This window comes from Drosophila albomicans, chromosome X (genome assembly GCF_009650485.2).
Source record: "Drosophila albomicans strain 15112-1751.03 chromosome X, ASM965048v2, whole genome shotgun sequence".
Lineage (NCBI taxonomy): Eukaryota > Metazoa > Arthropoda > Insecta > Diptera > Drosophilidae > Drosophila > Drosophila albomicans.
The window spans coordinates 6,690,560-6,717,760 of NC_047627.2; the positions used below are offsets into that span (position 1 = coordinate 6,690,560).

General features: G+C 34.1%; 3 protein-coding genes across 4 annotated transcripts in view; 2 read left to right on the forward strand and 1 right to left on the reverse strand.

Annotated features, from left to right (window-relative positions):
* Window positions 1-2,622: 2,622 nt before the first annotated feature.
* LOC127565439 (trigger factor-like) lies at window positions 2,623-3,021 on the forward strand. The gene has a single exon (XM_052003737.1). It carries the CDS (start codon window positions 2,623-2,625, stop codon window positions 3,019-3,021), a length of 399 nt encoding a protein of 132 aa, XP_051859697.1.
* Window positions 3,022-4,727: 1,706 nt separating this feature from the next.
* The window catches only part of LOC117564871 (protein sidekick), a 140,633-nt gene continuing 118,159 nt past the window's right edge, over window positions 4,728-27,201 (forward strand). The window contains exon 1 of the mRNA XM_052008561.1: window positions 4,728-4,737. The gene's annotated coding sequence lies outside the window, so the exon portion shown is untranslated. The remainder of the gene's footprint in view (window positions 4,738-27,201) is intronic.
* Window positions 5,750-11,578, reverse strand: LOC117578164 (putative odorant receptor 92a). 2 transcript variants are annotated; one of them, XM_034263442.2, is made up of 4 exons: window positions 11,369-11,578; window positions 8,159-9,361; window positions 6,596-6,794; window positions 5,750-6,524 (listed from the first exon to the last, which is right to left on the reverse strand). In XM_034263442.2, the coding sequence occupies exons 2-4, from the start codon at window positions 8,965-8,967 to the stop codon at window positions 6,312-6,314; spliced, it is 1,221 nt and encodes a 406-aa protein (XP_034119333.1). In that variant the 5' UTR covers window positions 8,968-9,361; window positions 11,369-11,578; the 3' UTR covers window positions 5,750-6,311. The 2 variants fall into 2 exon arrangements, with proteins under 2 accessions (XP_034119333.1, XP_034119332.1); XM_034263441.2 differs by lacking the exon at window positions 11,369-11,578 and having other exon boundaries at window positions 8,159-9,434.

Below are 27,201 nucleotides of genomic sequence, written 5' to 3' on the forward strand. Positions count from 1 at the left end.
ACCCCGCAGCCTCTTCTTGTAAGAGCGGGTGGGGGTGAAAGGAGGAGGGGGAGAAGGAGGAGTGGGAGTCAAGGAAGGAAGTCAAGCGAAGTGTGCGGCGCACGTGCTGCCCCCAAATATGAATATGAATATGAATATGAATACCAGAAGAGCGAGAGAGAATAGTGTAAGTGAAGTTATTAAAGCTACTAACATGCACATAAGTATGCACTACACCGCACTCACACCCCCTCCACACACACACTAACACACTAACACCAACACAGCTTATGCATATTACTTTCACCTACTTTCACTGCTTAAAAATGTGTGTAATATGATTTTGGAGCGCGTGAGTGTCGAGTGTGTGTGTGTGTGTGTGTGTGTGTCGAGTGTGTGTGTGTGAGTCTGTGTATAGCATATACTTACTACTTATGTGGCATGCCACATGCAGACAAGGCAGCTTTTTGATTTATACTCAAGCAACATTGTGAATGCCACCTTTGGGGCATTGCCACCACCGCTTCGCGTGTGTGCGTGTGCCACATCGTAAAACATGCCACACACACACACACATCAGAGTTCAATTGCCAACTTACACATCTCTTTGCCACAGATAATAACTGACTCCCCCCCAAATCCCTGACTCTCCAACTGTCTGTCTGACTTACTGCCTCTGATTGCTCACCTGACTAACTAATTGGCAAATCCTTGGCAAAAGCCTTTTATGACTTTTGCAAATTGCTGCTTCATTTTCACATCTCTCAAAAAGTGAAAACTACTTTCAACATTAGACAATGAAACGTGTTGCTAACCAAATTAACAACTTAATACTAATAATTGCCAATAGTACAAAATAAGTTTTATATTTGTACATTTCTTTTTTCTGGTTTTTATATTTACTTTCATTTATAGTACAACAACTGTATACAATTATCAACATTCCACATGTTCGATGCTAAAATCGCATACATGTGCACTTACATACATACATACATATGTATGTAGAATTTAATGCATACAGTGGATCATAGCTTATTTCAATCACCAACAACCAACAATTTTTTATTAAACTGGTATTTAATTTATTTACATGCAGGATTTCAGTTTAATTTTTCAACATAAAACCTAGTACTATAATATATAAAATAACTTTTTAGATTTTATATTTATTAAGCAAAATGAAATTAATGAAAAACAAAAATGTTAAGAAACATTTTCAATAGTTGGTTGGTGCTGGTTGAAATATGCTGTGATCCACTGTATCTTCATTTCTTCTTCGGCAATTATTTCAACCTAACCTATTACGGCAACTAAGAACTTTTTAATGTATGCATCGCCAAATGCAACTCTGCGTTTTAGTGATGACACAAAATAGTGATAGCAAAAATGTTAATTTTGCTGCTGATCACTGTTGCGAATTTATGGCGTTAAAAAAATTAGATTTATATTTATTTTTCATTAAAAATCGAATATGTACAAAAAATTTTTTCTGACTTTATTTACTTATTTATTTAAAAACGTTACATATAATTAAAACTAACATTAACACTATTACTAAAGCACTGTCTTGTGGCTTACTCTCTGACTTTCTTTGTTGCGTCATAACATTAAGGAATTCCGATATTTTTTCCTTTTGACAAAATCATCTAATTTCTGCCATCCGAAATTTATTCTATAAATCCAAACGTGTTCAAAATAAAATTAATTTCGACCAAAAAAAAAAAAAAAAACAAAAAAATAAAGTCGTTTCTTTATATATATTTTTTTTTTGTCATATAATAATAAAGAAATCATCTGTGACTACTAATCAATTTCGTATAGAACTTCTGATGAGAATTCACAATATATTACGATATATACATATATATATATATATATATATTTATATATTTTTTGCAACTCTTTACTCATTCAATTTGTTTATTCCATAAATAATTTTGTTCGATATATCCTAGAATGATATATAAAAATGTTCACTTGGACAAAAATAAAGACGGAAATAGTTCGTTTATATGAGAACACTGATCAGAAGTTCTTTACGAAATTTATACTAAGTAAAAAATGATTTCAAATTAAATATATATCGTTAAATATGTATATAAAGAAACAATTTTCTTCAAAAAATTTAAGCTAAATCTAAAATACCAAATTAAACTATTTCATCATCAGTTGTCTTTTTTTATACAGTCTATAAGTGTAATATTTAAAATATATGTAAAAATAATAACTTTTTAAACATTATAAAACAAATAAATTAACTCTATTTTCATTGCAATGAATTTAAGGAATTTAAAAAAAAATTATTAGGAAAATTGTTATTATTACTATATGATAAATGAATTTAAGGAACATTAAAACAAAAATCTTTAAGAATATTAACAAGTCAATTGCTTCCACTTTGAAACGCTGCAAACACGAAACTGTTGAGGATGTGATGTATCGATGCTCAAAAATAAAATCGATGCTGCTGAAAAAGAATTCACACATCGATAGAAAAAATCATCGATCTGATGTCCAGCTCTATCGAAAGCGCGTGCTTCCTTTCTTGTCGAAACCACGCAACGAGCTTGACGTCTTTAAGTCTGCAGCGAATTTGCTTCAGTTTTATTTTGTTTGCACGTTTTTTTTTTTGATTTCAAAATGTCTGATCATAATTTGAAGTCGTCGGAGCAACCATCCGAATGTGAGCCCAAGAAGGAAGACAATGCTGAGGAAACTAAGCCCATCTTGACGACTTTAACCAGTTTGGTGCCGCCGCACCTCGATGTGAAGGATGATTTCGACAATTCGGACAATGATGAAAGCGGCGAACCAAGAGTCAAGCGACAGAAACTAATTTGCTGGCTGGAACTGTGCGATAAACCGCCTAGCTGGCATGGGATTAATCCGGAGTCAGATGACGAAGAGGAGGACAGCGACGACGAGGGGGAAGAGGAGGAGGAGGAATGTGATGACGATGACGATGATCGTGGCGACATTCAGCAAGAGGAACTCAATATTTCAATTGTCCTTTCGGACGATTCGGAGGATGAGGATTAGCAGCTAAATGCGATTAAGAAGAAAATTATATACATACACATATGTGTATATGCATTAAACACGTGGTACACACAAAAATAAAAACAGTGCTAGCTTTTTTTTTTTTAGCTCCTCTTGCAGCTTGTGCACAACTGTACCTCAAATTGATAATAACTGTCAGTGGCACACACGTGTCGTCTACTTCTACTTCCACATATATAAGATGATGCTTTGAAGGAGATGATTCCACAACTGGAACTGAAAGTAAGGTCGGTTGGTTGCTTGGTCATAAAAAGTCTGTCTCAGGCATTACACATGCCCACAAATTAGTGGCACATTTGGGACCCTCAACTATGTATGATGAGTGTGTGTGTGTGCGAGTGTCTTAGTGTGTGTGTGTGTGGTGTTTGTGGCTGTCATGCAACAAACTTGAAACCGCCAAAAAGGACAAAAAGCAAGCCAAGCCAGCAGCAGTAGCAACAACATTGACGTCAACTACTTAGCTAACAACATTTTACTACAAATTCGGTTTGAAGTACTACATATAATTTTCAAGTTTTTAATGGATCCAGTTGGGAATGGGTTATGCGTGTGTGACTCTCTCTCTCTCTCTGTATGTGTGTGTGTGTGTGTGTTAACCAAACCATTAAGCTAAGCCAAAAATGGATGTGTGGCATCAATCCTCATCACACTTATCTTCATCACCTAGCTTATATGTATATTCATTCATTATTCTCCCTCTCTCTCTCTTTCGCATTCGATTTGCTTTTGTGTTTTGTCACAAAACATACAAATTATCAACGCCTTTTTTCTGTGTTGACATGCTGCCGCCGCCTACAAATGAAAACAACGCAATAACCTATGTATTACAATATTATTATTCAATAACAATTATACTATTGTTTAGAGAATAACGACGCCAAGATACGCTCTATAAAAATAAGGCATAAGGAAATTAAATAGGAAATATTTATAGATTAGAAATGAATTATTAAATATTTATGCATATTCAAGTTGGTATTTAAGAAAAATTAATTAGAAATATTTATGATAATAAAGACATAAGGAAAAGAAAATATCTATAGATTTTAAAAAACAAGTTTCCATAAACGAGAAATTCAATAATTATAGATATTCCAAAATTAGTCTTTATAGGACATAATTTACAAATATGATGATCTACCAACAAATCTGCAATAAATGTATATATCATATTTTGAAGAACATACATTTCAAAGTCAATTATAACAAATTAAAAGTAGGGAAAAAACTTATTTCAATTTTTTTCAAAATTCGTAAAAATTTCAACATAATAAAAACTGACTTCACATATTTACAGTTCCAAATCAAACTTTTATTCTTGTTTTGTGGAAATAAGTTTCTTTTTTTTTAGATTAATATTACATAAGTTACACTCTGATTATTAGTTATATATTGGTATAACAAAAAATTCAAATTATATACTAAAATTATATATTTGAAGTTGTTTTGTTTGCTTAAATTTATGTTTAAATTCGCTAAAAGAAAATTAATGAATTTTTTTTTCTTTTTTAATTTAAGGCAGTAGAGTTTGTGCTTGATCAAATTAATTTTTATAAAAAACATTCGGAAAGAAAAGAAACTACTTAATAAAATTGATTAAGTTTTAGAAATGTTTCAACACAATTTAATTAAAACAAAAAATTATATGAAAGTTTATAAAAGCTACAACACAATTTGAATAACATAAAAAATTAACTTAAAATAGTGTTTGATCTAATTATTTTTGATTAAGGACTAATTCTGTATATGTAGGTATATTTAAATTATATAATAAGAAAGAAATCGTATCTGAGTTCAGTGTTCTCCAATTTATTGATACAACCAATAGCATGCCAAAGTGACTAAGCTTGCCACGTCCAGTGGTCATTAAATATTGTGGCGCCCCAAGTTGCTGGTATTAAAAGAGAGCGGCGGGAGAAAGAACGGGAGACAATTATACGCACTCAGATTTTATGGACTTTGATTGCTTTTGACATTTATTGATTTATTCAAAAGCAGACGAAAGTTGTGGCAAGAGCGGTGTGAATGTGTCCTCTCTCTCTCTGTGTGTGTGTGTGTGTGTCTGTGTGTTGAGAGTAAATATTTATAAATTGCTGATATGCAATTAAAAATTACAAGAACAACAAGCAGACTGTCATTGACAGCTGCAGCGTATTGTATCAACATTAAATATAAAGACATTAACAGCAAGTGTTGCTGGCATGAACGACTAGAAAATATCCTAACCGGAAAGAAAGGTACAATAGTTATATGTCTGAAATTATTAACTCAAGTATAGAGCTCAATATTTGCTTAACGTTGTCCGATTGTGCTGAAATTTTTAGGATTGCCGGAGAAAACATTAAAATGTGACTCAGCCTAAGCTCTTAAAAATATCAACCAAATTTCGTATTGTATTGACATAAAATATAAAGGAATTAACAATAAGTATCAAGCATGCAAGCCTGAAAAGTAGCAGAAAGAAAATTACAATAGTTCTAGTATATCTAAGACTTTTAACTAAAGCATAGAGTTTAGCTTTGCGCGATTGTTCTGAAATTTTAGGGATTGCTGAAGAAAACATTGAAATATTCCAGAAGTTACGCTTTTAAAAATATCAACAACATTTCAATTATACATGCTAACATATTTTATTTTGCTTAAGGTTAAATTATTGTGAATATGATTTAAACATTGTCCGATTGTGCTGAAATTTTTAGGATTGCTGGAGAATACAATAAAATGTGCCTCAACTTAAGCTCTTAAACATATCAACAAAATTACTGTTTAACATGCTATAAATAAAATAATATATTTTATATTGCTTAAAGTTCATTTATCGCATACTTGAAATACCCTGTTCTGACTTTCTATTAAGTATGCGCTGGACATTTACTCATTTGTATAGTTTAATGCATGTGCAAATAGTTTCGATTCGATTTTGGCTTAAAGTCCGACGATGGTTGCAAAATCCTTAAACGCTGATATGACAATAAGTTAAACAATTCTGAGGTTTTATTGATGCGTGCCGTGAGGCAATTGCAAAGTGTGAAAATGTGTTCTAGGTTTTTGGTTATTTAATAAGGATAAATTCCTAATTACACATTGAGTATTTGTTGGCTAAGTAATTGCATAAAAGCCAAATATATAATTATTTATTAAGTCAACACGTTTAACTAACTTTGGCTTGGGCAAACAATGCAAATTATTGGCAAATTTAGCAAATGGTAATTATGATGAGTTCTCCCTTATTGAAATACAAAACATTTCGCAACTGAATTGATCGATAATTAACCATAATAAGTAGTTCGAAGCAGAGCAAAGAACTGATACGACATGCTGATGACCTTCATGAATGTATTGAACGATATGGGCGGAAATGTGGGCGGTCTGATGGAGGCGGGCTTCTGGCTACGCATAATTATATAGCGCATAATCTGCTTGTACTTCGAGCTGCACGGCAGCCAATTGTGGTTGAATGCCGAGTGTCCAATCCGCGAACTCTGCAATCGTGAGTGCAAGTGCATCAATTATTATCAAATAAATCAATAAATCGAAACTGTTTTCCACTCACCGACGAGATCATTTCATCGCCATAATAGCAGACCACAAAAACTTGCACAAGCGACGCCGAAAAGAAGATGAAATAGAGCACAATGTCCTCCACATTCGAGGCGGTGATCTGAAAGCCAGCGAAACAGATCACCAAAGAGGCAGCAATAAAGTTCCATAGAATCGTGAAGCTGAAGATGTTGTTCACCTCCTCGCTGAGGCTGCAAAGCACAAGAAAATATTAACAAAAAAATAGTTATTATTGAATTAGAAATCTATATGAAAGTGAATGTACTTAATGTAAAATAGGTATTATGAAAACTTGGTTATTTTAATATAATTTAAGCTTGAGCTACAATTCTACAAAAGATATATATTATATATAAGCTATATATTATATAGCTATATTATAATAAAGACATTATTGAAAGGAATTATTAAAAGAATGAATTAAAAATACTGAAAAAATTGAATTACAATTCTACTTAAAGCAAAAAAGTACTTAAAGTAAAATAGGCATTATAAAATCACAGTTATTTAAATCTATATTTTAGAATAAACAACTCTTAAGGCGTTAATATTAAAGAATAGTATATATCAACCAGAAGGGAAGCTACTATCTACATTATTGTTAATATACTAAACAAAAGAGCAAACAACTATAACATAAATGTAAAGCTATAAAATTCTCTTTTATAACGAAGGCTAGAAACTATAACTCTTAGCTGATAAAGTGCATTAATAAGAGTATACATATATGTATATAAGAGGCCTAGAAACTATCTATAATATAATGGGAGTATATATTACTTAATAATAATGAACAATAGATTAACAAGCAGGAAAGCAATTATCCCTTAATTCTTGTCAATAGTATTATTAACAAGAAAACAAAAAAATCTATATTAATTTAGGATAATATTATTGAATAATGGAAAGAAGAGCTATACATACTTTATCGCCTTCATTAACAAGAAGAACTTTATCTATAACTTAAAAAGCGGTTTTACATTATGCCGATAAAAATTGATTAATACGCAAAACATGAAACAAATTTTAAGATATTAAATTCAAGACAATGAAATGTGGTTAAATTATCAATTTAAATGTAGCTCAAATCTAAGTTAATTATAAATTGCATTGATTTCATTTAAATGAAGACTTTTTGGTCAATTATTGTTATGGCAAAATATTACAAAACTTAAAGACAATCTTAGTCTTTCCCATATTATTTTTACGGAATATACATAAGAACTATAAAATTAGAGTCTCTCTAAATTTAAAGACATTCAAATGTAGCTAAAAAGCAAATTGAAATGTAGCTCAAATCTAAGTAAATTATAAATTGCATTTTTTTTATGTGCAAACTTTTTGGTCAATTGTTGCCTTGAAAAATTTTCAAAAAAAATAAAAATAAAATAAAAACCATAACTTTTATCAGTTGCCACACTTTGATCTATTCTTATATTAGCAAATTATTAACTAACTTGAAGTCTAGCACACTTGTTTCCCATACTCTTTTTACAGAACATTTCCTTAATATTAAGATATGTTCTTATGTATTTCTACTTTTCAAAGAACTTACTCCAAGGCCCGGGCATGATAGACAACGAGATTCTGTGCCCACTTGACGTTCTCCTCCTCGGTGTGGGCATCGCCATCGTAGGCTTCCAAAGTGTCGGCCATATAGTTGAAGTGCATTGTCAGCTGGGTGATCGTGGTGATGAGCAGCAGATCGACGCAGACATAGGAGACACCAGCGACGTAGGCACAATGGGCCAATCCCCAATAGGAGAACCAATAGACTGTGATGTCCGTTTCGGCATCGTAGGGAAAGTAAATGTGAAAGCCGTAGTTGCGCTCAAAGATCTCCGAACCCATGAAATAGTATTTGATGGTCGACTTGATGGCCGGATAAAAGCTGAACGATGAGGTGTAAGTCATGCAGAGAATAGTGAAAAGCCACATGACACGATTCATATGCTTGTTGTAGTAGGCCACATGATACGCCTCCTGTTTCTCCTTGGACATGGGAAAGATCTCCTTGAGATCGTCGAGCAGCTTGACCAACGTCCTGCGATTCACCGTCAAACCGAATTGCTTGAAATCGGCCATGAAACTGAACCCGATGCAAGGCGCCACAGCAGTTGCCTCCAGCAGCGTTGTTGTCGATGTGATGTGCACTATGAAATACGCAATTTCCCCGACGACATACGCATTGAAATTGAGGAATCCCAATATCAGATAGAAACGCAACAGATAGCGACGCAACAGATTCTTATCTCGTTCCGAATAGAGATCCTCGCCAATGGTTTTATAGAAGACCATCGGAAATCGCGTAAGATCCTCAAAGGTGAACACATCTCGTTGCTCCTTCTTCTTCCGCCAAAACATTTTTCGTCTGTCTTCGATTCTCTCGACTTATCAAGTGAAGCATTTGTTTGGGTTTATATAAGCTCCAAAATGAGGGGGAGGAAGAAGGCGTCGCTGCATTATTCGGCACACAACATGAAATTGTCATGAGGGAAGCAGCCCAGTTGGACTTTGGTATTGTGTCGCACTTTGTTTGTTCTGCTCCTTCAGCTGCCTCCTTCAGCTGGCTAATTAAGTAATTATAGACACCTGCTTTGGATCCAGCACCTGCATAACGCATGCTTAAACATTTATGTTGTTATTAGGTCTGTGTTTGCATACGATATACCAAACAACAGACCCCGTTCAATCAGTCACTGCACATTGCTGTCCCACTCCAAATGGATTGATTCAACGTTTTTCGTAGAAGCGACAACTAGAAGAAGAGCAGGAGAAATATTTAGTAAATATAAATACTAATAAAAATTATAAAATTATAAAATATACAAATGTAAAACAAAGAATCTAATTAAATTCAATGCAGTAGAAATATTTATATATATATGTATATAAAATTTATAAAATATAGAAAAAAAAATATATGAAATATAGAATTCAATAAAATTGAACGTTTTTAGTAGAAGCGACAACTAGAAGCAGAGACAGAGAAGGGGGAATATTTAGTAAATATAAATACTATATGGTATTTATTAAAAATAGAAAAAAAATATATGAATTATAGAATATATGTACATATATAAAATAAAGAATTTAATTAAATTAAACGCTGGAGAAATATTTAGTAAGTATATAAAATTCATAAAATATAAAAAAAATATATATGTAATATAGAATTTAATTAAAATATAAATTTTTAGCAGAAGCGACAACTAGAAGCAGAGCAGGAGATTTAGTAAACATAAATACTAATAAAAATTATAAAATATAGAATATTCAAATGTAAAACAAAGAATTTAATTAAATTAAATGCAGGAGAAATATTTAGTAAATATATGAAATTTATAAAATATAGAACAAAATATATGTAATATAGAATTTCATTAAAATATACATTTTTAGTTGTTACAAGCGACACCTAGAAGCAGAAGCAAAGCAGGAGAAATATTTAGTAAATACTATATGAAATTTATAAAATATAGAAAAAAATATATGAAATATAGAATATACATTTATAAAATATAGTACTCAATTCCGTAAATTTATTTTTTACAATTCTAAAATATATTGAAAAAATCATTTCTAAAACTGAAGTAAATTTTGAAGATTCGATTTCATAGTTATTTTTATCCGAACTATATATTTAATATTTTATTTATATCGTACCTAATGAACATAGTTTTGCATCTAAAATATGCATCAAAAGAACTATAGATTTTCAAGTTTAATAGCAATAATAAATTTTGCAAGATTTATTCGATTTCTGAGCTATTTTTTTTCTCTAATGTCATTAAAAAAATCTATTGATCATTAAGTTTCAAAATTCGTTACATTAACAAAAAAATAAAGCTAGATACAAGAGTAATACGATTTCATAGCAATGTATTCCATTTATATTTTCAAGGTTGCAAAAATGTAATATATTTTCTTAGAGAACTGTCATAAAATTTCATATCTTTAGATCAATTAATTAACGATTGTACATTTTTAAACAGATTTTTAAAGTGTTGAATGGTAATCAAGTACATTGGAAAAGCAAATAGAGAAATCAAATACGCGACTCCTTTGGTTAATCGAATAAAATAGAAAAATGTTGGTATTATTTCAACAAGTATCTGAGCTGAAAAGGAAAGCAATAAGAATTCTGAAAGTATCAAAGAATGCATTTGTTATGTATTGAGACTTTAGAAGCTTGAAAATAGCCAAAGCGTTGTGAGACAAGTTACACAGATTACAGACAGATTACCACCACAAATGGATGGGGAGGAGTATCCATAGACTTGGCGGGCAAAAGGGACATCAAAGTCGAATCAAGTGCAAGAGCCAATTGTAATATGCGGAAAGAGCGAGAGAGAATGAAGAGAATGGGAAAGCGAGAGCAGAAGAGCCCTTGAGCGATTTTGGCAAATATGATTGCGATTTGGTTTCTTGCGATGCGAAGCCATGCGATGGATATGGATGTGGATGTGGATGCGGTTGCCAAAGCCAGAATTTCGAACTAAGCCAAAATGTCTTAGCCTTTTGTTTTTTTTTTTTTGTTCTTTGCTCGTGGGTGGGTTAGTTGGATGGATTGTGTGGGTCGTCAGTTATTGGGCGGACCATTTTGATGGCTAAGAAAGTGGTGGTCGCATTTTGATGTTGACGCGCTTCAAAAGTTTCCTTCAAATGTTTCAATTATTCATTAGGAATGCGGCTCAAAAGCATTGAATATGAGAGCCAACTCACTGTGTCACTAACTGACTGACTAACTGACTAACTGACTTACAGTCGAGTCGCGGGCGCTTCCTTTGTTTTCGACTGTGTCACTCGAGGCAAGGTGAAGTCGCAAGCCACAGCAGCATCCAGCTGATACAGATGTCAGGCGTAGTCGTGGGGTATTATGCCAATCATTGCGACTTGATATCAAGGACGTTACACAGAGCTCAACAGTTAAGAGTGTGGCTTAAAGTTGCAACCAACGTTGTTTAATTCAAATGGATGCACATCTACAAAAATACGTGAATATTAATGGTTTGTTTTTCAAAAGAATTTACCGAACTTGCCTAGAAATGTAAACATCCAGTTCTAAGATATGATTGAATTAGTTTAATTAAGCTGATTAGAATGCACACACAAGTGAAATGTAACGTTGCGATCAAAACTTAACTGCTTCACATGCATCAGCTGTTTTTTTGCAGCTTTGCATTTTGTTCGGCGTTGCCCATAAGTTTTTTTTTCCTTCACTGCACAGATCTCCCTGTATTTTACAACAAAAATAAAAATAATGAACATTTTAAATGCAAAGTACCGAGAAACTCTGGAATCAATGTAAAGTAGAGAGAAGTTTAACTTTGAGGCAACTTTAGGTGATTGTGCAACACACACATGCTGTTGATTTGTTTGTATTTTTGTTGTAGGTGATTCATAAGGAAAGGCAGTGAATAAATTGCTGCATTGATAGTTTTGTTTATTTATTTTTCTTACGCTCCATCTGCAACAAAAGTTTTCCAATTAAATTCACAACGTTGTCATTAGAAACTTGCGGCCAAAATGTCCACTTCTCTATGCCACATGCATAAATTGCAGCCAAATGACGCACACACATTTTACACACACACACACACACATGCAAGAATATAAATTTATATAAAAATAATTTAGCTTAAGTGGTGAATCCATCATATAGTTTTAGTTTTTTTATGTGCCAACTTTTCAACATGGCCGAGCATAAAATTAAAATTACAAAAAAAATTATAGACCAAAAAAATGGCTGTATTTGGAATACCCTCTCAAATAAATACACAAATCAGCTTTAAAATAAATTGAGGAAACAACGTTGTCACAATTGCCATAGATCAATGAATAAAACATTTTGTCACCACATTAAGTTGGCTGCGCTTACGTAGCTTGAAATGTCCGGAATACATGACACAGTCCAATTACACGCCGTAAGAGTATGAAATATGAAAAGAGCCTTAGGACAAAGTTCTCGGAGGCTTATGAGATTTTAATTAACATAAAAAGTACAATACTTTTACTTACGTATACATACATATACAACATTCTTTTTTATTTATGTATATTTTGACCGCAAATCTTTTTACGTTGCATTGTATCGAAACTTTCTCTTAGATGGCAAAAGTAATTGTGTAAATAAAGTTCTAACGATGCAAATGCTAATTAAAATGCTTGAGTACTACGAAGGGCCAAACTTCTCCCATGAAATTTGAAAACGGTCAAATATTGGTCAAAGACAGACTGTAAACAAGCTTTGACATTCTCTTGCAGGTTCAGTGCAATTTTATTTAACTCAATAACATACCCTCTTCTATTAATTGCAACAGTACAGGGTGTAAGCTGCTTATGTTTGCATTTTTACGTTATATTTGTGTATTTGTTTTTTGCCAATATGTATTTATGATTGTTATTTGCAAACATCGTGTGTCGATGGAGGACGAACGAGGAGAAACTATTATTGATGCATGGCAGAATTGCAATATTTGGCATTCACACAAATCACATGCACGTCGTGCAAAAATGGTACGAGGTGGCAACGCCAACGGGCAGTTCAGTCGGTTGTCAGCCCTTTTGCATTTGCTTTGCGTTTTGTTTTTGTCAGTTTTGTCGCATTTTTGCTACTAGTTGTTATTGTTATTTATGTTTTTGCTTGTATTGCTTTTGCTTGCGCCTGTGTCAAAAGCGATTAATTTTTCACACGAAATAAAGTTCATAATTAATGCATGCTGTTATTGTTTATTAAATTCTGACATTACTTTGTGCAGTGTTTTTTTTTGTTTTGCCGGTAATCGTTGCGTTCAGCTTACGCTAGTGTTTTTTTTTGTGCGAAAGTGACAAATGTGGCAAAAGTGAAAAGTGCTCTAAGTCTTTATAAATGTGTGCGTGTGTGTTTTAATAAGTGTACGTATTTATTACATCGACAACAACAACAACTGCGACATATGTAGCTGTCTCAAAAATATGTAAGTCAAAGATTCTTCCCAAATGTTTTTCTTTAGTTGTTATTGTTGTTGCTGTTTGTCGTTGCTTTGCATGACATGCATTGCCTTGTTCAGAGAGCGCAAAGCAAGATGGCTGCCGTGAGAGCGAACTGCGCGCTCTGACGATCTTATTGCAAAAACAATTCCCTTTTAATGAGTATGTGTGTGTGTGTGTGTGTGTATGAAACAGAATTAGCAGGTGGCATTTGAAATACCCAATAAGCATTTTCTGTGTAAATACCCAACAAGCAAATTTAATTTCTTATTTGACTGAATTTTTGAGTTTTAGAGATCAACAACAATTTTAAGTGGGAATGCATAGGAAGCAATATTGTTATGGAATGAAAATGTATTGTAGTAAATTCAATTTGAATGAACATATAAAAAAGATTTAGTTTATTTGTAAATTGTAATAATAAGAGTTAAGAACATTTTGACATGTTAAATGATTAGTGAAATTAAAGATCAACAAAGTAATATAATTACATAATATAAAAGCTTTTTAAGGATTATTTTTATTAAAATTCAAAAGATTTTATAAAAAAAATCGAACTGTATTATGTAGTATTTTTGATGAAAGCCTATTCAAATAGTTAATTTCAAATCAGATCATTTGAATATACCATCCGTGTAAATTCAAGGCACAAAAGCCACCTATTGAGTGGTTCAATCAGTCTGACACGCCTCCTCAATCAGTTAATCTCTTCAGGCGGAATAACAGCACTCTATTATGCAGTATGTAGTGAAGCGTATGATTATCTTACGCATTCCGCAGCAATTGTTAATTGTACGTTATTGCAATTCATTCGTTTAATTAGTTGCATTATCACTTTTTACTTACTACATACTACTATATCGAACGGAAGAGTTTGTGAGCAAACCAAACAAAGTTCGAAACAGTTATTGGCCATATTTACATTATTTCTTAATAAGTGCACAATCCGTAAATCGACCGAGCGACAACACTGAGGTCATATCAATGTCATAATACTTGATGGACGTGTGCGATGTGCCCAATGATTGGCGGCTTTTTTGTTGTCGACAAACAATATAAACTGTTCAATTGAGCAACTCCTGAAGTTGGTGAAACAATGAAAATGGCAAGACAATAAAGGGAGCGATTATTAACACAACTGTTGCATCAATATTGATTTATTTTAAATTCATTTTTAACGGCTTAAATTTTGTTTAAAATTAATATTCCTATAATAGCTTACACATTTGAGGTAGCTGTTTTAGTCTCCAAGAAAAAGAAACGTTTTCGCATGAGCCCAGGGCGTATACTTAATTTATGAGAAGAAAAGTTTATTGTTCAAAATGAGCCACTTTGTGAATGATTTTAGGCAAAACTAAAGTTTACGCTTAAATTTGAAATTGTAAAGTAAATATAAGAATATTTGAGTCGTAAAAATTCCTCGTTCATCATCGATTGATGGGCTTAAATGAGGAATGCGTTGGTAATCAGGTCAAGTTGTGTTCGTCAAAGTAAAATGTTAAATCAGAAGAGTTGTTTTCTATGCATGCACATGGAATGTGTGAAATATGCGAATGCATTTTGTTGTAAGCAACTCATTTCATTTGCCAACAAGAGTTGTTTGCAACACAGCCCGTCACCCTTTTAGTCACTTTTGACGTCTGCTCGTTTGCTCCATCTCAATGCCAATCATATTTTCAAAATTCTTTCCATTTTAACTGGCTGCCGTTGCTGTTGTTTTATGTTAACCACAAACTAACTAAAAGCAATCCGTAACGAGAATTGTTTAGATCTCCGGTCGAAATGAAGCCATCATTTATACAACAGCAAACACAAAAAAAAAAACAGCAACATACAGACAGACAGCTAGACGTTAAAAGGAAGCGAGGAATATGCGTTATATAGGCATGTGCAAATATTTCTCAATGTAAAAGCCAATCACAAAAATTCCAAGTGCTTTCTTTTCAGTTTTTTCTTTTTTTTTTTTTTTTTGTTAAAACAGTTTTGCTTCCATTTTGGTTTAGTTTTTGCTTAGCAGGTGAACTATCAAAGGCCAAAGGCGTTGTTCACCTGGCATTGTGTTAAGTTTCAAAATGATCCACATGCGGCCCCAGCGATTGCCCCATGGTAAAAAGTGCCTGCAAGCTCTGCGCCCAACGTTTGACATACAAACGATTGCTGCTTTTGCCAACACATACGCTTACCTCAAGTCGGGAATAGCTAAAAGTGAATATTTTAGATGCAGTTCGCTGAGAGCTTAATATATTAATATGTATTCAGCTTTGAGCGTCATTTGGAAATGTTTAAATCCATGTAACGAAGAGAGCGGACAATGCAAGGGAAGTGCATTTACTACTCTCTCATTAGAGCAAGTTTTAGTTTTGCCTTGTACGTCCATTCGTAAACGTTAAGGAATTCTAACATACTTAAGAGCTTCGTATATATTCTGCTTTGAGCAGCATTCGCAAACGTTTAACTACATTTTTCGAAGAGAGAAAGCAATGCAAAGTACATTTTTTGCTCTCTCAAGAGAGCAAGTTTTTGTTTGTACGCTTTGTATGTCATTCGTAAACGTTAAAGGGTTCAAATTTACTTGCTGATAGCTTAATATGTATTCTGAGAGCAGACAATGCAAGTAAATACATTTATTATGCTCTCAAGAGAGCAATTTTACGTTTTGCTTTGCTCGTCATTCGTAAACGTTAAGAGCTAGCAAACATTTTAATGTATTCTCTCTGCTATCTAAATTTCATTCATTCTCTTGCACTTTCATTATTCTATTAAATTTCCAACACTTTCTTCTTTTTATCCCTTCATTTGTTTTAGTTAAAAGAGCATTTGATTGTCGTCGTGTGGGCTGTGAAACGAATACATTCGATATTTTTTGTTTCTCATATAACTTTATTCAAATTGCTTGCCAAGCAAAGATATGCAAACTCAAAGAAGTCGTCTCCTCACTTGATGTACATTTTTGATGTTCAGCCCCCAACACAATAGAGAATCAAGAATGGGGAATGAGAATTGGGATTGGGATTGGGCATCGAATACTTTCTTGTGCGAGGTCCTTCGTTCGTTTACTTACTTTGCTGCTCGCTGGAATGCACACTGAACGCAAGCGATAGAAAAAGACACAGAGAGAGAGAGAGGAGAGGGAGAGAGAGATGGGCAAATATTAGTCTTTGGTATGCATAAAAAATCTGCCAACAAAGCGTAAGAAAAATCGTTTAATGCACGATTTGGCACAAGGGAAGCTTGTGGATGATGCCTGCAAGCAAGATGCTATCACCACCACCACCATCACTATCATTTGTACATCTTAGTTAGCTCCCGGCGATGTGCTCTTTTGTGTGTGCACTGCAATGTCCTGGACATGCGTTAATTGCGTGCAAAGAACGCATCCATCTTGTCGCTTAAGGTAAGGCCAAAGCCTTGGCGGTCGGTAACTAAACTAAATGGCAAATGAAATCAAATGGCTGACTGGCCCATATCCGTCGCACTTAATACCCAGCAAATTGTGCTACACAGTCTGACCCCAAAAAAAAGAGGAGAAGAAAACAGAAAAAAAAAACAGCGCTCGCACACCTTCTTGAACACACAATCGCCCACCATCTTCTTCTGGTTAGTTATTGATACTTGGCGCCAGCAGGCAACCCATGCCAATAATGCCAGTGCAATCATCCAATCACCCAGTCAGAGCAGCTGGCACAGTGGGTGGCATTAGTTCACAATCGCTCAAAATACCAATTTGCTATTCATTAGGTTTCTTTTTCCTTTTTTTTTGCCTAATTAATATTGCCATTTACGCATTTTTAGCTTTTAAAGTGCAAGTTAAGCAGCTTAGCATAAATATTTTTACAATTCAAATTAAGCTTCATATTGAAAGTAAACTTAAATTGAATTGGAAAAATATGTTTGAGAGCTAACAATTAAATTGTGTAATAGAATTTTAATTGTTATGTTCATCCCTTTTTTTTGTGGAAGCATTTACTTAAGTGGTTTCATATTTAAGTTTATTTATTTATTTTGTATTAACCTTAATTAAACAGAATGCAAATTATAGTATTTATACATGTTTTAAGTGGAAGAATTGATGAAAATGGTTTCAAATTTAAAAAAAATAATAATGCTTTCTTCACTTATTTTCATTTAAAAGCCAATTATCAATCAAATGTAATATTGAGGAATTTCGAAATTATATTTCAATGTCACATTTAAGCTAAATTTGTTTCTTTTGCACAACAAACAATAATTTACGAATTACTTATTATGAAAGTGGCAGTAAATTAAATTTAAATATTTCATTATATCTTCTAAATATAATTTATCTTGTTATTATATCTAGGTATACATTTTGGCAGTTTTATAATTAGCTAATATCGATTAAATTTCCAAAGTTTGACAGTAGAGTAATGTAAACTTAAAGTCGTAAGAATGATTTTAATTAATCAAATTGTTATTTTATTATATCTTCTACATATAATTTAACTTTCTTTGTTATTAAATTTAAGTATAAATTTTGTCAGGTTTTTAATTAACTTATATCGTTTAAATTTCCAAGGTTTGACAGTAGAGTAATGTAAACTTAAAGTCGTAAGAATGATTTTAATTAATCAAATTGTGATTTTATTATATCTTCTACATATAATTTATCTAGAGTTGTTATTATATCTAAGTATAAATTTTGGCAGGTTTATATCGATTAAATTTCCAAGGTTTGACAGTAGAGTAATGTAAACTTAAAGTCGTAAGAATGATTTTAATTAATCAAATTGTTAACACCACTGTGCATGGAGCACAACTGAATGGCGAAAGTGGAAATGTTTGCAATTTATTGTTACTACACAATGAGGACGACTTGTTCTTGGACTTGAGATCGCATGAGGCGCTGGCTGGCGAGAAATGAAGAGATGGACATGGAACTGAAAGTCGAGTCCGACTGGAGTCGTTTCTAATGTTGTGTGCAGCAGTCATTGATTGCCAATTGATTGCCGAGTTTCGATGGATGGGGCGTTGCCTTAAGGGCGGGGACAGGGGCGGAGGGCGTGTAACAGTAGAAGTTGCAAAAGTCAAAGTAGTGAAGGAATAAGTTTAAGTTTAATTTCAAGTTAAAGTCAATGTAGTTGCAATGTGTAACGCGCAGCGTGGCACGTGCAACGCGCAACGTTGCAACTGCAGGCAGGCAGGCAGCATGCCATAATGTTGGCACATAAAATTTAAGCAATTTCGCAGTTAAGTTATGACTGCAAGCGAAGCTAGTGTCGACGGACGGACAGACAGAAAGACGGACAGACAAATATATAGTAGTCGTATTCACATGCATATTTACCGCAGAGTCAAAGCGACAAAATGCCTGACAGTCTGACAGACTTGGCCTGGCCTGGCCTCTATTATGCTGTGCTGTCCTTTTGCTATCCTGTGCGCCATCCTATCGTATCCTGGTGCTGTCCTGGCCTGGCTGATAGGCGACAGTTAACAGTCAAGCAACTGGGCTTACGCAGACGGACGCTTAACAACAAATGCCACAGCAAGCAAATGCGACTGTGTGTGTGTCCATGGGACAAGGGGACAAGGGAATATTCATGGGGTGGGGAAAGGAAGAGTTCAGGGGTTGCTGGCTAAATGGGCATGGTCGACGCCATCAAGCGGCAGGCAGCAGTCGTCAGACAAAAGCACGCAAAAACTTTGTTGCAAAACACTTAACGTCACACACATATACAGAGAGAGAGAGAGGGAGAAAAAGAGGGAGCTAAAGAGAGAGAAGGAGAGAGGGGGAAGAGGGAGCGAGGCAAACACCAACACGTGCTGTGGCACAGGCGACAAAAGCGCCACATCGATTCGCAATCAATTGTTTTATTGAGAATTTGCAATTAAGAAAATTCAAGCTTAGCGTAAACAAACGTTTAATGTGCATTAATTTTAGTCTAGTTACTAATTCTAAAAGACAAGCTGAAGGCCTTTGCAGCCATTGGCTTACCAATAGTGTTAGTATTAATTTTAATTATAGCTAACCTATTTAAATAGAACTTAAACAATTTTAAAAGACGCATCTTAAAAAAAAATTTTGTAGTTTAATTATTTGTAGAAACTCCAATTTCGATAATTGTAGTTAGTTAGTTCTTTTTCCTGTTTTTGTATTAAATAAAATGAAGTATAAATAATATAAAATATAAAATAATTCTATACTGATTTTTCACTTAAATTGTTTTCTGTCTTGGAAAAAAATTGTAAAGAAGAAAACAAAATTATTTAATATAATAAAGTATAAAATAATTCTATACTTATTTTTTTTTAATATGATTTCCGTCTTCGATAAAAAAAATGTACAATTTTAATTGTTGAGAAATTAGAACTAAAGTGATAAAATAAAACAAACTGGCTCTAATTTATTAAAGAAACTTTTCGAAAAAAATGTAAGAATAAAATAATTCTATACTTTTTTTTTAAATATGTTTTCTGTCTTCGAAAACAAACTATACATAAATTATAATTGTTGAGATATTAACGTGTTAGTGCAAAATAAACTTTTATAAAATAAAGTATTATACTATCTCGATTTACTCGAACTAAATTTAAAATTGAAAGCATTTTCCTAAAACTATTTTTTCATAAATTAATTGAATGAATAATTTTTGTAGAATTTTATTAGAATCATTTAGTTATGAAAGCGCTTTCAACAGTTGCATTGATCAAACTTTTGCAAGTGATGTGCTCAATTTCCTTGCAACTTTAACTTTCAACAGTTTCATTTAATTAACCCAGCCATGAGTATTTCCTCCATTGAGGAGGAGGAGGAGGAGGGGGGCGGGCTGTCGATGTTTTTTGTGCTTTTTAGTGGGGCATATAGAGCAAACGATGTGGCATATAAATTGGCTTTTTATATTTTATTTTCTCGCGGAATTTGAGACGTTTTCGCATGCGACATTTGATACTTTTTGTCGGGTGCAGCATGAATACAAACTGTGCTGCTGTCTCTCTGTCTGTGTGTGTGTGTTTGCTGGTGTTGGTGTGTTGCATTGTCTGGTTAGTCCTTTCCGCATATATTTGAAATAAAGTTACGACAAGTTGCACTCAATTTTCAGCATTTACTGTCAGCGCGCTTGGCACGCCACGCAAGCCAACTCAGCCGATGGTCGGAGAGAGAGAGAGAGAGAGGGGGCATTACTTGGCGAGAAAGGGACGGGAGAGAGATAGGGAGAGAATGGGTAACAAAAAGTATGTCAGATCGTGTGGACATGAAGAGGACACACACACGGGCAGCAGTAACAGTAAAAACAAAAGCGAGCAACGCATAAAACGCTTGAAATGAATACGTGTAACTATTGTGTATACCACCGTGTTGCATGCCACACCACTGTGCTGCGCTGCCTGCTCTGCTTCCTGCTGTCCACGGCAACCGCAACAGCAGCAGCTTAGGCTGCCTTCCTCCTCATCCTCATCCTTCAACGTTTCATCCTTCCTCAGCCTCTTCATTCGTTGTCGGCTTGCCTTTTGATTTGCAAACATTTTCATTTTCATTTCATCTGCCACACCTGATTGTGTCGCTCTCTTTCTCTCTGCGTGTGTGTGTGTGTGGTAGATAAGCTGCAGCTCCATTTGCATATGGAATTACATGCGTGTGAAATAGCCGCTCAGCGCTCCACATGCCACAGGCCGCACACACGAAAGAAATCTTTGCCGGATTCCCATTAAAAATATCACAATAGAAACTTGCTTAGTGTCGCCCGTTGTGAGTGGCAGTTGCCACCTGCCACCTGCCACCTGCCACATGCCACCTGCAAACGGCGAGGTAAAGCACATTTAAGCTGACTAACAAATTATCTTAGCTAATGAGCTGCTCTCGCATCCCTCTCTCATAAATCTGCGGCCATAAACACATCATATCTATTGTTGCGACATCTGCCTAATTAACAGTGCCACAACAACAACAGCAGCGCGCCACGCGTGGCAAGTGGCAAGTGGGGCAAGCTGCTGCTGCACAACTGTAATCCATCTGCAGTCGAGTTTCTTTTGGCTGAGGTTTGCGCAGAATGTTTGTCGGAAAATATCGGATAAATGAATACAACACTTCTTTGAACGTAGTTGAAATATAAAAATTAATCGAAATAATCGATTTTTATGAATAGTAAATTAATTATTTATAAATCATCTTGTTACTAATTGATTCAAATGTATTATTTTGAATTCACTCATCATTATCATTATCATTATCATTATCACTATCATTATCATTATCACCATCATCATCATTATCATTATCATTATCACTTTCATTATCATTATTATTATTATTAGTCTTTTATTATTTTTACTTTTTATTTAGTAGTTGAAATTTGATTTGATTGTCTTCACTTTTCACTTTATTCAAAAATTTCAAGAAATTTTAGGAATATTTGCATTTTTTATTGAATTTTATTCACAAATTTGTATTTCTCTAGGATTTGCATTTCTTTTTCTATTCAGTTTCACTTTTTACTCACTTAGTTTAAAATTTAAAGAAATTTTAATTTTAATATTTGCATTTTTTATTTGATTTTATTCGCTTTGCTTCAAGTTTCAGCAAATTGTAATCTAGAATTACATGCATGAACTTAGAATATTAGTTCTGGAGCACATAAAGAGAATAAATTTAGTTTTCGGCAGTTGCTGTCGAAATTTAAAGTGCTTCTTGAAAATTTTTGACCACAGTTGAAGTAAAATATAAATGTTTTCATACATTTCTGTCTGCCAATCTGTATTTCCCTTGGCATCATTTTATTTATTCTGTGATTTTTTTTTCGCTCTGTTTATCATCGATCTTTTTATTTTTCATCTGATTTCTATTAGTTGTACTTCATTGCTGAGTCTCTTTCACAAAATCCTTTTCGTTTATCAGCTTTTATTTCAATTTCATACTTTGTAAATAGCTTGCGTTAATTTTGCGACAAATCTCACCTCAATAGAATGTCCAACTCGCTTTCTCTGACTCTCTCTCTCTCACTCTGTCACTCTATCTCTTTTTCTTCTCATTTTGCGCTTGATGATGATTAACATAGAACAGAGCTGTTACATCGAGTCAAGTTGTTAACGAGTCAAGTCAGATGATCCAGATTAGTTGTTGCATTATGATTCAGGTAGTATTTGTGCTTTTATTTAGACGACAAATGCAGCCAACTTCCTGCCTGTAGAAAAGGACAGCAAATGTGTGCAAAAGAGAGAGATAGAGAGAGTAAGAGAGTGAGAAAGGAAGGCGAAAAATACTATAGCTGCAGCTGCATTTGTTGTGTTGTACTTTTATGCTTCTTGCCGAAGGACTTGCTACAAATTTTTGGCCCAAAAGTCTTGTGGTGTAAAAAGAGGGCAACGCTTGGCTGCTAAGGAGCATGCCAAGGGGCGTGGCAGGAGGAGGAGAGAAGAGTTGAAGAGTTGGACTAGCAAATTGCCGGGCGACGGCTTAACACATGGGCCATGCTCCAGAGCGAAGAGTTGCTGCCCCCCAAAAACAAGTTGTAAAGTGCAATGCAGTTGCAGTCGGAGTTGCCGGCCATTTTGCGCCAAGTTTTTATGGCCAACAGTGGGCGAATGGTGCTAAGTGGGAGACGAAGAGGGGAAATGGAAATGGAGGAGGGAGAGCTTTGGGGTTGGGGTTTGGTGCTTCGGTGTTGTCGGGCAATTCCCAAGCAGTTAAAATAATTGCAACAAATTTTCAAGTTTCCTTATTATCCCTTTTTGCATGCCGCCGCACATAATCCAACACACAAAACAATGCCCAGCAAACAAATAGACGCTGCGCACAAGGCACAACTGCTCGACTTTTGTATACCCGGTAAAGTTATGAATTTCTGTATATTTAGGTTTGTAGAACTTGGTATATTTAAGAGTATAATTTAAGTACTATATTTAGGAGTACAAAATTGAACAGCAATTCAGACGAATATTATTCTGCGGGAATATTAAAAAAAAAATCTTAGTTCGAAATTTTAATTGAATTACAAAATTAAGCATATTTTGTTTTATAAAAATATTGTTTTATAAAGAAAATTTAAGGAGTTCTCTTTGCTGTATATTAATCTATTATATTTAAAAAAATACTTTTTACAAAATTCAGCAGTATTTCAGGGAAATGATATTATTTTGCCGAAGTTGTGCGAGAATATTTTTCAAAAAATTCATATACTATTATGAATCATATTGTCAATCATATTATTTTTGTCTATAAAGACAATTTAAGAAGCTTTTTTTGCGGTATATTAATTTGGTATATTTTAAAAAGAATACCACGCTGTTTTACTTTTCCTATGAATTTTGATACATTTTTATATAAATACAAATATAATATTACTCTTATAAACAGTCTATGTTATCACATAAATATGTGATTCATTTTTATTTACGGTGAAACAATAAATTTTTTGCTGGAACATATTTTATTTATTGAATATTTTTTAATTATTTTAAAACTAAAAGCTATAGATTATTAAATAATTTTAGTTATATAAGTAATTTGTAAAATTAAGTAGTGGAATTTAACATTATAATAATAAATTTGTATATCTTTCTCATGTATATTCTTATGCAAATCATTTTTATACGATTGAGAAAAGTATAAAATATACATAAAATAGTATATCATAGTACTGATTTCAACAGTAGGGTTGACAACCCTAGGAATGACTGCAAATTGCGCAACTCTAAAGCATTTAGTAGGCAAACTCTTTTTGCAAATGAACAGACGGGCAGACAACCCTTTTGCAGACTCTAACTACCGGGTATATCAATAAGAGGCGGCTAAAACCTGGTTGCTGGCAGGTGCCAGAAACAGAGGGCATGAAGAGGGGCACAAGGGGGGGAGGGACTTTGGCAGGTAGGCGTGGCAAGCCGTAAGCAGCAGCCACATAAATGTTTTAAGCTGTTGTGAATTATGGTAATGAATGTCAGCGCAAACTTCCGGCGCGGCCAAAGTCTGCCAGCAAGGTCCTGCCACAGTTTCTCTTCCTGTGTCCCCCTTCTTCACCTCTCTTCCCATTTTGCGACTGGTTTATGCGCCTTTTGTTTTGCAGTCGCCTTTTGTGTGCGAGGCGGAAATGCAACGTTTTGAACTGGCTGCGAGAAGCATAATTGACAAACGGTTGCAGTCACTGATCCGACTTCAGCTCCATCACCCAAGCTTCAAGTTCTGTTTTGTTGCAGCCACTTGGTGAAGCTGCCACCAGCTACAGCTTCAGCTTCAGCATCAGCATCTTCTCACCTCGCCTCGCCTCACCCTCTGACATTTGGCTGGACATTGTGGCGGCGCTGTGATTTATGTTGCCGTGCATCGCCATTTTTACCTGTCCATAACAAATTGGACACTAGTTGATGGAACGTACAACGTGCAACGTGCAACAGCAACAGCAACAACCGAGCAGCTACCGGGCAACTGGGCAACTTGCAACTTGTCGCATTGCAGCTGGACCCGCCCAACAAAAGAGACCTTGTTGCCTTGTTGTGCGGTCACAAAAGAGCTGCAGCTATTAAACAATAAGTATATTACGGCGCGAGTTGCAACACTAGTAAAAGTGTGGGGAGCTCAGACGTCGGAGAGTCTGGTAACTCGAATATACGTAGTGTTCATCGTGTGTTACTTGCCACTCGGTGTGGCAGCAATATTCACTTTGCAACCCATTCCCCATTTGCTTTTGGGTGTAATTCTCACCCACTATTATTATTATTATTTGCGCTTTGAGATTAATGGCAAAATGCCGCGACTTTGATTTATTACGCTGCTCACATCTTTTTTTTTGTAAATAAACAAGCATTCGATATGATTGACTTTTCCAAGGTGCCAAGCATATATCACATTATAACAAAAGCAAAACATAAAATATGGTATATTAATTAAATTCAGCAATGTTTTTCTAATTCGAATTTATTATTTTTTTAGTTGGCTTTATTTAGCTGCTTACTGAATTAAAAAAAATAAAATAACAACAATTATAACACATTATGTTTTTATTTACAGATTTGTAATGCTTGTGTGTTTAAAAACTACAAAAAGTTTGAGTCTTCGCTAAGCAGTAGTTGAAGTCTTTGCTAAGGTTTGTGTCTTTGCTTAAATCTAAAAATGTTTGTAAACTAATTTTAATTTAAAATCTATATATAGTTGGGGTTCAAATTTTGATAAGTTCTTTATAATTAAATGATCAAAAGTGTGTGTTTAAAAACTACAAAAAGTTCGTGTCTTCGCTAAGCAGTAGTTGAAGTCTATGCTAAGGTTTGTGTCTTTGCTTAATTCTAAAACTCTGTTCATGTGCTCATTTTAATTTGAAATCTGTATATAGTTGGGGTTCAGATTTTGATGAGTTCTTTTTAATTAAATGATCAAAAGTGTGTGTTTAACAACTACAAAAAGTTCGTGTCTTCGCTAAGCAGTAGTTGAAGTCTATGCTAAGGTTTGCTCAATTCTTAAACTTTGTTTAGAAACTAATTTTAATTTTATATTTTTATATAGTTGAGGTTCAGATTTTTGGGAGTATTTTTTAATTGAATAATTCAAATTCTCGAAATATTTTGTTATTGACCCAATGACTTTAACAATGTTGTGGAAATAATTCTAAAAAATTTATTATGATTTGTTAAAAATAACCATTGTCGCGATAAAGATATTAAGTGACTGAAGTTTGGGCAATAGATTGTAAATGAATTTATAATGAATTATTCTTAATCTTTTAGTCTATGATATGAAACTGTAATTTTAAAGGAGTAATCTAGATCTAGATAAAAACTTTAAAGGAATTTCCCCGGATTACAAAAACATGTTTTTTAAATCTAGAATATTTGGTCTTATTTTGAAAATTTGTCATTTTTTAGAGTAATGCTCTTCGCTTAAAGAATTTGTTCTTAAAGTTTTCTTATTATAAGAACAAAATTTTTAAGACGAATGTTGATGTTAGAACTTGGTCTTCTTTTTCAGTGTAGTTGGTTTATAATAATGACAAATATTTTGTATATTTATTTATCAATTTATTAATTTGAGCCTTAAAGCTTTGCTGGCAACTGTAATCTATAAATAAGTAGATTAGTTGTAACACGAGTGCGCTTAAATATTGCAACAATTTTAAGCGGCAATCGATGTTTTAAATGCAGCGCATGAAATGTGTTCCAAGGTCGTGTTGCACATGATGTTAAAGTGGCATTGGACGACGGACGTTGGACGATGGACGATGGAGAGAAGCTTACGCTTTGCAGCGTAAAGCTAATAATACGAAATGTCATTTGGATTGTGCATTTGGAATCCGTGTTGCAATTCAACATTTGTATTGTATGTCGATCAAGCTGTCCATCGATTGTGGATTTTGGGGGAACGAAAAGTGAGGGAGAGAAGGGAAGCGGTGGGGGGCAACACAAGTTATGGAGTCGAAATGTGTGTCGTGAGCTGAAGCTTTGCCGAAAGCGATTTCATTACTCGATAAGTGTCAAATTAGCAATGCTTCACACCGGCACGTAACGTTGAAGGGGTGATGGGGCGGGTGAGGCATGCTGCCACATGCCACATGCCACAATCTTGATGGGGTGCACAAAAAGTGGGCGAACGTTGCAGCTGCAAGACTGCAAACTGCAACAGTCTTGCCAATTGCATTTGTCTGTTGCGCTTCATTTGACTGCAATTTAAATTCGATTAGCCAAAAGTGT

Coding starts and splice junctions, on each gene's coding strand:
- LOC127565439 (XM_052003737.1), top strand. CDS start 2,623: ATGTCTGATCATAATTTGAAGTCGTCGGAGCAACCATCCGAATGTGAG.
- LOC117578164 (XM_034263442.2), bottom strand. CDS start 8,967: ATGTTTTGGCGGAAGAAGAAGGAGCAACGAGATGTGTTCACCTTTGAG. Junction 6,795..8,158: donor TATCATGCCCGGGCCTTGGA/GTAAGTTCTTTG, acceptor TGTGCTTTGCAG/CCTCAGCGAGGAGGTGAACA. Junction 6,525..6,595: donor GCGATGAAATGATCTCGTCG/GTGAGTGGAAAA, acceptor TCACGATTGCAG/AGTTCGCGGATTGGACACTC.